The sequence below is a fragment of the Lissotriton vulgaris genome, chromosome 9 (assembly GCF_964263255.1).
Source record: "Lissotriton vulgaris chromosome 9, aLisVul1.2, whole genome shotgun sequence".
Taxonomy (NCBI): Eukaryota; Metazoa; Chordata; class Amphibia; order Caudata; family Salamandridae; genus Lissotriton; species Lissotriton vulgaris.
In genome coordinates, this window is record NC_141697.1 from 183,325,816 (window position 1) to 183,335,859 (window position 10,044).

The 10,044-nt window shown below is 45.2% G+C and overlaps 1 protein-coding gene across 1 annotated transcript; it reads left to right on the forward strand.

Moving 5' to 3' along the window:
• The first annotated feature begins 5,605 nt into the window (after positions 1 to 5,605).
• On the forward strand, positions 5,606 to 7,271 carry ARF6 (ARF GTPase 6). Its single transcript, XM_086937292.1, has one exon. The coding sequence runs from the start codon at positions 5,755 to 5,757 to the stop codon at positions 6,280 to 6,282; it is 528 nt and encodes a 175-aa protein (XP_086793418.1). The 5' UTR covers positions 5,606 to 5,754; the 3' UTR covers positions 6,283 to 7,271.
• The last annotated feature ends 2,773 nt before the right edge of the window (positions 7,272 to 10,044 follow it).

A 10,044-nucleotide genomic window follows, 5' to 3' on the forward strand; every position in this document is an offset into this window, starting at 1 on the left:
GTCCGTTCACGCCTCCGTTCAGAATGTCCTCGCCCGGATTAGGCGGACAAACTCTCTGAGACCCCTGAGGTGGACCCCACTATCTTGACTTACCTTAAGAAGTTCACTAAGGACCCCAAGAAGGGCCTTGATAGATCTTGGCGTCTGTGCCAAGATAAATTATTAGATCTCCTTGGCCCGCTTACAAAAATCCTTGACTTGGGTTACCAGGCACAGGGCTCTGCTTCGGGCATCGACCCGGACAAGCTTATTGGTGGGGCCCAGCGGGCCATTTGCCAGTTGGGAAATGCAAATTGTGCTCTTTCCACGGAGCATCGGCGTTCAATTTTGTTAACCACGTTTGACAGAGCTGGCGTCTTCAGAGTCGGGCCCCTTGCTCAAGGTCTTCTATTTGGTCAGCCTTTCCTAAAAGAGTTGACAAAATTTGTCGCAACTTTCAGTGGCCTGGATAAGGCACAATCCTCTCTCCACCGGGCGTTCCGCCCGGTTTTTGGCAGGGCCGGACGCTCCAAGGGACGTTCGTTCGGCCGCGGTTCTGGCCAGCAACGTGGCACTCAGTCCTAGCAGGGAGGTGGTCAGCAGTCCTCCTACTCCGGATCCCATTCCAAATTCTACCCCTCCCGAAAAGGTCGTGGGCAGGCCTCTAAAGGCGCATATGGCGGACAACAAGGAGGACGTCAGGATTTCGCAAACACAGGTGAGCTTAATTCATTACGACTCAGTTGTCCTGGGGGGCAGAGTGCAATTTTTCCTAAACAATTGGCGCACGATCTCAAACGATGCTTGGGTGTTGCAGACAGTACAAGGTTACCACATAGAGGTTTACACTCCTCCCCTTCAAACTCTCGTCCCTTCTCCCCTTGTTTTTTCCCAACGTGATCAGGCCGTCATCTCCAAGGAAATCGAGTCCCTTCTGGTCAAAGGGGCCATTGTGCGGACTTCCCTGCATCCTCAGGGATTCGTCAGCAATGTGTTCCTGGTGGAGAAGAAAGGGGGAGGGTTCGCGCTTGGTGCTAAACCTCAAGGACTCCAACAACGGAGTGGTCTATCGCCATTTCAAGATGGAGGGCATCCATCTTCTCAGGGATCTCCTTCGCAAAGGCGACTGGATGGTTCGCCTGGATTTGAAGGATGCTTATCTTTCCATCCCGATATTCCCGCCTCATCGCCGTTTCCTCCAATTCCAATGGTTGGGGACGTGGTTCCAGTACACGGTTCTCCCATTCGGTCTCTCGTCCACTCCGTGGTGCTTCACGAAGCTCCTGCGGCCGGTCATGGAATCACTGAGGGCACGCGGGGTGCGTCTGATCGTGTATCTAGACGACATCTTGTTGATGGCTCAGTGCCCTGTTCAACTTCAGTCCCATTTGGCTTGGACGGTCGAGCTCTTGCAATCTCTGGGGTTTCTAGTGAACCCTCAAAAGTCTCATTTACATCCCTCTCAGTCGATCGAGTTCCTGGGCTTCCTAGTAGACTCCGTCTCTTGTCAACTGCTCTTGCCCTCCCAGAAGATCAGGTCTATCAAGAGGGAGGTGACTTTACTGTTGTCCAGACAGAGTGTGTCCTTACGATCGATCGCTCGGATTGTCGGACTGTTAGCTTCATCCATTCAAGCGATATTTCCGGGTCCCTTACACTATCGGGCCCTGCAACGCCTCAAGATCAGACACTTGCAGAAAGGTCTTCGCTATTCCGATCTTGTTCCTCTTTCACCAGACGCGAAGTCGGAGATGGTGTGGTGGCTCGACCACATGGAAGCTTGGAACGGGAAAGCCCTCTTCGGTTCTACCCCGGATGTAGTGCTGGAATCGGATGCGAGTCTTTGGGGCTGGGGAGCCCGGTGCGGGTCTGTGACGACGGGCGGCCGTTGGTCACAAAACGAACTGAGTCTTCACATCAATTTTCTGGAGCTCCTGGCGGGATCGTTTGCGATCCGCAGTCTTGCTCCTCAAGCCACCAGCTGTTGTATACCCCTCCGCATGGACAACATCTCTGCGGTACGGTATGTGAACAAACTGGGAGGGACGAGGTCAAGGCTCTTGGCCGAAATTGCGAAGGACTTTTGGCACTTCTGCCTTCAGAGGAAGATCACTCTTATTGCAGAGTATCTCCCGGGTCGCCAAAATCAGGTGGCCGACTGGAACTCTCGCCATCTACTGGACTTCAGCGATTGGCGACTTCATCCCAGGGTGTTTCGGAACCTGTCTCGACTCTGGGGTCGGCCTTGGATCGATCTCTTCGCATCTCGCCTCAACACCCAACTGCCCAGGTTTTACAGCTGGCGTCCGGATCCGGAGGCTCTGGCCACGGATACCTTTCTTCAGATTTGGCCCCCTCATCTCTGCTATGCGTTTCCCCCGTTCGCAATGATTCCGCGAGTCCTGGCCCGAGCAAAGCACTTCCAGTCGGAGGTCATTCTGATAGCTCCTCTTTGGAGGGCTCAGGCATGGTTTCCGGATCTTCTGGAGATTAGTTGCTCGACGCCGTTCCTTCTTCCACAGAAGTGGAACTTATTGTTGGATCCTCTGCTCCACCCACATCCTCTGGTTCTGTCCGGTCATCTCCGGCTGGTTGCGTGGCGGATTTCGGGGATCGCTGGAAAGTCCCGGGCTTATCTGGAGACGCTACGCGATTTCTCGGGGAGGCTTGGGCCCCCAACACGCACAAGCGTTATGCATCAGCTTGGAGCCGATGGTGTGGTTGGTGTTCTGAACGGAACTTGGATCCCGCTTCAGCGGATGTTACTTTAGTGGTTAATTTTGTTGCTTCCATAGCGTCCTCTGGTTCTGCTTATAGGACTGTCAATTCCTTTCGTTCCGCTGTTTCTGCGGGCCACGATTTTGTTGACGGGAAACCTGTTGGGGAGCATCCCCTTATTTCTAAATTACTTTGTGGCATTCGGCTGGTTAAACCGCCTTGTCCAAAGTATGTTGCTCTTTGGGATGTCTCCATTATCTTACGTTTTCTGGAGGCTTGGCCTCATAATTCTTCCTTGTCGCGTAAGCAACTTTCGGCAAAGCTGACGATGCTACTTTGCCTGGTGTCTTGTAAACGCATTTCAGATGTGCGGGCGTTAGACCTAGCGGGGCGTTCTTTTTCTCCGGACGGAGTCACTTTTACAATTTCCCGGCGCACCAAATGTAATCTGTCTTCTGTGACATATCCAGCTTTTCCTCAAAACCCACAGTTATGTGTTGTCCAATGCCTGAAGGCTTATGGGGTAAGTACTGCTCCTTTTCGACAAGATTTGTCTGGTCAGTTACTGATTGCCTTACAGAAGCCTTTTAAGCCTGTGGCACGGCTACCCTGGCCCGTTGGGTCCGTTGGCTTATGTCTGAAGCGGGAATTGATGTCTCAATTTTCGGAGCTCATTCCGCTCGGGGTGCCATGGCCACTAAGGCTTTTACTGTTGGTGTGAGTTTGACGGATATTATGAAGGCCGCTGATTGGTCTTCTGATACTATGTTTAAAACGTTTTATTTCAAACCCATTGTGGATATTGCGTCTGTTGTGGTGGATCAGCTTTGAACAAGCATAATCTGAGCCTCTTGTCCTGCCATAGAGTTAAAAATTTGCAAACATTCGTGACAAGAAATTTCAATTCTATTAAGGACACGGAGGCGAGGATTATCCCACCCAAATGTATATTTACTGCATGTACCATGTATATTTCTCATTGCGATGACATTGTGACATGTTTTCTTGCACTATTTCCCTACCCTTTGTATTTTACCTTCCATGGTACTGGGATGGTGTATTACGGCTCTGGTTTTCTTTTAGGTTCTGACCAGAAGTGAGATCCTTCAGCCTTGTCCTGGATTGGTTCCAGCCTTTTCGGATTCTGGATCTGCGGAGTTCTGCCTGCTCCAGTCTTCTGTGCTTTGGTTTTTTGGACTATCTCCGGATGATCCTTTCCTGTTGCCTCCGGATGTTTCCTCCAGGCTGTTCTTTGGTTCCACGTGACTTGACTTTTACTTGACTTATTGTTTTACTGGACAAAGAAAGAGGAAGTCTTATCCTCTATGGTTCTTTATATAGGGATATGCTCTCTATGGTTACCTAAGTGCTCATGGGATTGGTAGTTTTTCGTTTCTTTACTGTGTTCCTATTGGCTGCCGTTTGTAGTAAAGAAATCGAGAAAGCATAATCCTCGCCTCCGTGTCCTTAATAGAATTGAAAATTCTTGTCACGAATGTTTGCAAATTTTTAATTGTGGGTTCCCGGAGTAACTTTTTTTCCTATTCTAGCACTGTTGGTGATTAAGAAACTTTCTTTTATCCTTACTTTACATTTTATAATTGTCATTATTAATTGTTTTTTAGTTAAAAATTTGTATCCGAAATAAATCACAACAAATGACATGACATAATTATACTGTTGTGAGAGCCGCCAACAACTGAAACATAAAAGTAAATATAAATCCCATTGCCTGAAAGATGTAGATTGCAACACGCTGTCACCTTAATATTTGTAGAAATTTACAGGTTTGCCATTAGGAGGCAGCAAAGACACACAATACAAACGATTCATCCCGTCAGAAACACTGCTATCTTCATCCAGGCCACGCGCATGGGGTTTCTCTGTCACTTCAAAAATTAACTGACACTCCCAGGGAGCGCGCCTTACTGTAGTCCTGCCCTTCCACGGATGACGTGAAACCTCCGGCTCAAAGACACACGCAAGTCGCGCTTCTCTTACACACAGTTAACTCCCTTCTCCTTTAATTGTGACTCGGCCCCTCCTCCTCACACCACTGACGGCTGACCCTTCACCAGCTGCGCTTGCGCATTCGTCACCAAAGGCGGAAGTGAGAGATTCCGCCCTTTCGCCTCTTCCGGCTGCAGTGGGGCGGGGGCCGAAAAGAGACCGGAGTGTGCGGGAGAGAGAGGACTGCTGGAGACTCAGTGAAAAGGGGCATCGTCGCCTCTGGCTCCAGGTAAGGTAGTTCTTAGCACTTTTTCTGGTTACTTGCGAAAGTACGCATTACTGCTGTCTCTCCCGTCGCGCGTTCCAGGCGGAAACGCCGTTGCGCGCGCCCCTGCGTGTCTTAAAGCTGCAGTGTACTAATTGAGACCCTCCCGTTTGCAGGCACCAGAGGAAGATGGGAAGACGATGATTGACCCCCGTGGAGGCTAACGAAACCGGGCCGAGGCCCACGTCAAGGTGTGAGGCACACTCTGGGAAGGCAGCGTGCCGGGAGGTAGGGCGCTGGCGCTCCCACACACAAGAAGAAAGCAGAACGCCGGTCGCCGGAAGCGCCGCACCCTGTGGACGGCCCGCAGTGTGGAGAGCTGCTGGTCAGCCGCTCCCATCTGTCATTGCATGGAAATATTGTTGGGGGTCACCGTGAGGCCGACAATCTCCGGAGAGGGGCAGGTCAGCTAAGCCACTGTCAGGCAATCAAGAAACCACTCCCTTCAACACGAGAAAGAGCCCTTGCCGAGTCCGGGCTGAGGACAACTAAGCTACCAGTACGCGTTTCTTACTTTGTACCTTCATCTGGTGATCCTTCTTGATCCACTTGATTCCCCAGGTCCCTTCACCTTTGGATTCTTCGTGGCGGCACTCCTTATTTGTTGGATACCCCCAAATTGTGTCGTACCTTTCTCTTAGAATTTGGTATTGGATACCTCCCTTTCATTGATCTAGTGGTCACAACTAAGCCACTCAATATCTCAACTCAACATCACCCGCCCATAGGTTTTATCCAGGAACCCTGATTTTCTTCAATATTTATGCACTTTTTTGGCCAGAATGGGGAAGGTGCTGTCAAAAATTTTTGGAAACAAGGAGATGCGAATATTGATGCTTGGACTTGACGCAGCGGGCAAGACAACAATCCTGTACAAATTGAAACTGGGCCAGTCGGTCACCACCATCCCTACAGTAGGGTTCAATGTAGAGACAGTGACCTACAAGAATGTAAAGTTCAATGTTTGGGATGTGGGGGGACAGGACAAGATCCGACCACTGTGGAGGCACTACTACACTGGCACGCAGGGCCTGATCTTCGTGGTGGACTGCGCAGATCGTGACCGTATTGACGAAGCCAGACAGGAACTACATCGTATTATCAATGATCGGGAAATGCGTGATGCCATTATTCTGATCTTCGCCAACAAGCAGGACCTGCCTGATGCCATGAAGCCACATGAGATCCAGGAGAAGCTAGGCCTGACCCGCATTCGGGACAGGAATTGGTACGTGCAGCCCTCCTGTGCTACAACAGGAGATGGACTTTATGAGGGACTCACATGGCTAACCTCTAATTACAAATCTTAATAATAACTTTTAGGAATCAATTTTAAATATTAAGATGTCTGTGAGGACTTGTGTTAACCTCCAGTGACACAACTTAATAACTACTAGGAAACAATTTTAAACCTGTTAAGTTGCCTCTTCCAGGGAGATGAGTAAACAAACCAAGTTAAAGCAGTTTTCATAGGATTATGACGACCCAGTGAATCAACCACTTATTATTTTGAAAATCAACAGGATCTTTTGTTTCTTTTGCTTTGCTTTAGAAGGTGCTAATGTAAAGAAAATCATAAAACTGAAGTTATATAGCACACAAACCGACAAATGCAGATCAGCAAGTATTCTTTTCATAGGCCTACAAATTATAATGGAATCAAAACCTTCATTGTAAAATGGACTGGATTTTTGTTCTAGTAGATTCTGTATTACTTTATTTTAGGGGCTCCTAATCTTCAATATTACTTACATGCGTACGTTAACATATAGCTTTCTCAGAAGAGGCTATGCAGATCTGTTAATAATTATTTTTGTGGGCCCAACTTTATAATGGATTGATTTGATTGGACCGTTTTCAGTGTAAGCATTATATTTCCGGTCCTTCTTTTCATTTGCTGTAGATTGCTTCTTTTGCATTTATCAAAACTGTGTTGCTGGGTCTAGTTAATCTAGTAAACTTGAAACTATATTGCTTAAAATCAAACTGCAGTCTGTCGTTTATACCAAGGGCGTCTTTCAAAATTCTGTGAGCAAGCCTGTAACTATGTTAATTTACTTTTTATATCCAAGACTGACGGTTAATTGAAACAAATAAAGCTAATCCTCTTTTACAGTTCCCTCAATCCTGACTTGGAAATTCGAGATGACCTATTTGAATTGTACGTAGCAAATCTGTAAAAAAAAAATGACATTTGACATAAGTTATGAATTCTGGAATCTACACCATGCATGACGAGAATGCAAAAAAGTTTTCCCTAAACATGGTAGCCATTTGCTGAATAAAAATGTGAACGAAGTGTAATGTTTTCAGGATGTGATTTGAACAGAAGCTAATTAAGCTATTGCATTTGAAAGCTTGAATTTCTGAAATGGGTGGCTCATTTTATGATGTAGTGAACGTTACCCCAGAGTTCCAATTTCAACGCTGTGGAAGTGTATCTTTTTTTGTTTTATATTTTTTGAAACGTTTGAACCTCAAAGCTCTCATTTTAACATCTGTTTCTTCCTAAAGTTCCTTACCTTTTTCAATTCCAAGAATACGTGCAAAGGGAGCATTGGCATTTTTTTATTTTCAAACTTTAAGTGGTAAACCTAAGGTGTACATGGCAACACTGAGTCAGAATGTTTTAATGTGAGAGCGTACTGTGAGCACTGAACACTTATTCCATAGGAGACCACCAGCCTTGCATATTGAAGTAGTTTCTTGAAACTTGTACATTGTATATTGCTTAACATGAACTCTTCCACCTTTCCGCTTCTCAACAGAAAAGCGTTTAAAGAGCATACAATGAAATGACAGTTAAACATGTTGGTTGTGAGTTGTGCATGGAAGTAACCTGTTGTGTCTGGGTTGACGCTCGTTTGTGTTTCGGTCTTAAAATAAGGTATATTGCTACTTTACCAATTAGACCTGGTTGAGGTGTTGAAGCTGTGGTTCTCATTTCTACGCGCTCGTTCCTACCATTGCTCTGGCAGAGAACATGCTGTAGTTTTTGGCCTCGCCGTTTACAAGTCTTCTAGACGTTTGTTAAAAAGCATATCGTTTTGTTCTGTTAAGCGACTGCTTGTTTGGAAGCTATTTACTTTTTAATGTAGCTGTCATTGTGTTAAACATTGCGCTTAGTTCTATTTTTTAGTGGGTATTAGTGTAGGAACTCACTAGCTGCCACAGAACATGTGATTGTGCATAAGCTGCCAGGTCGCCTTAAATATTGATCTCATGCTTAGCATCCGGGAGAAAGAGAAATGCAACATAATCTAACTTTTCATGTAAGTGCCTGCGACTCAAAAACATTTTTAATCCAGCAAGGAAGGACGTGTTCATCATTAAACTCACGGAAACAATACGGTGTCGCACAGAGGCTGTTAATAAAGCGCCTCAGATATGTCATTTTTATTTGATCTTTTATTCTCAGGAAACATCCACTTTGTTATACTGAGTTTTGCTTACCAGCCATCGAATTGGCTGGTCCATCTTCCTAATCTGTAACAAATGGGACGTAGTTGGATCAAGCCTTGAGATGAAGTTTAGCTCTCGTTCTGAAGCAATGTTATCTGGTTTAAACTATTTTTTTTCAGTAGTGTGGATGCCTTCGCTGATGCGTTCACAGCTAACCAAAGTGTTTGGCCATCCAATCACTTTAAATTAGTTGTTTCTAGCTTCCAGTTGTGACGTATGCTTTACCCATTAAAAAGGTAAAGCACTTTATTTTGTATTTGGGCCATGCTATCTTTACTTTTTGCTTGAGTTTATTGAAGTGTTTTATTGAATATCTGCTTTTTTTTTGTTTTTCAGCGTTTTGCAGTGTGGCGGTCACCATTCATTCCTCTTTCACTATTTCCCCTTGAGTTAAATAGGCAAGGTTGTTAGCTTGTTTGATTGGTGTCAAGTACTTGGGAGAAAAATGTAACTGGGTCTGGTTAGGAGTGGCAAGGTCCTAGTGTGGTACCGTAATGGTGCCAATACTCTTTGTCCTCATTGGTGGTTTCGTGTTTTTAATTTTTTTTTAATGTAACAGAATTAGGTGGTGAGTTGATCTTTCGGCTGTGATTTGTAGTTAAATTTGACTATTCCAAACACTCCTGTGCTGAGGGGTTGGTCGTGTGGAGTGCAACACTATCCAATGTGGCAAGTCTATTTATTCATTTGTGTTGTCCGATGGCTGGACTGGCATTAAGGCCTTACTTTCCCAAGAATTGTGATTTTAAGCTTTCAATTCTGCTTGATCACAATTGTTTGTGGGGTCAAAGAGCGATCCTTTTCTAATTGTATGCCAAATATTTCACTGAGTAACGCAGGAAGAGATGCCAGTTGAATGACATTGTTCTGTTTGTATATTTCGCAGTGGTGACCTAAGCTATCCCATGCTGCAAACAAAATCGGCAGGTGCAGGAACTGCTGTAATTCAGCTTTGGAAAATATAGTTCAAGTTTTAGCAGGTTTCATTGCACTACTTAAAGTTACTTTTCCAGTTTTCTAATTTTTAAAAGCTACTTCATGTTCTTTTACAAAAAAAAAGCTACTTCATGTCCCATTCCAGACTCAACAGTATCGACCAAAACCATGTTTTTTAAGGCTCCAAACTAACACCTATATTTCAAGCCCCATATGCTCTTTCGTCAGGGTTTTACAGGAGCATAGTATGTTTGACAAGGACTACTCTATCGCGAGGAAAAACTGTTCCTGACTTAAAACAATGGTGCAGTATCTTGGATTCTTTAATGTGAACGTTTCCCATTGGTGCTGTGTGTCGTGCACTTTTCAGTTGTGTGAGTAAGTCTATTGTTGAATTTATCAGACAATATGATTGATATTCATACTTGTAAGTGATCCTCTTAGTGTTGTACTTTCATATCTATTTGCCAGGATGTAGAAATGTACTTAATAGTATAAACAGTTGACCTGACCTATCTTGTGATGGTTTTTCTAATAAGATGTTAATAAAAAAAATACTTCTATATGTTGGTCCATAGTTTTACACTTTTTTGCTGGTTTGAGGATGGACCACTTTAATTTGATAAATACCATTTTAGCCAGAAATGTTGACATTCTTCACTTGGGACTTACAT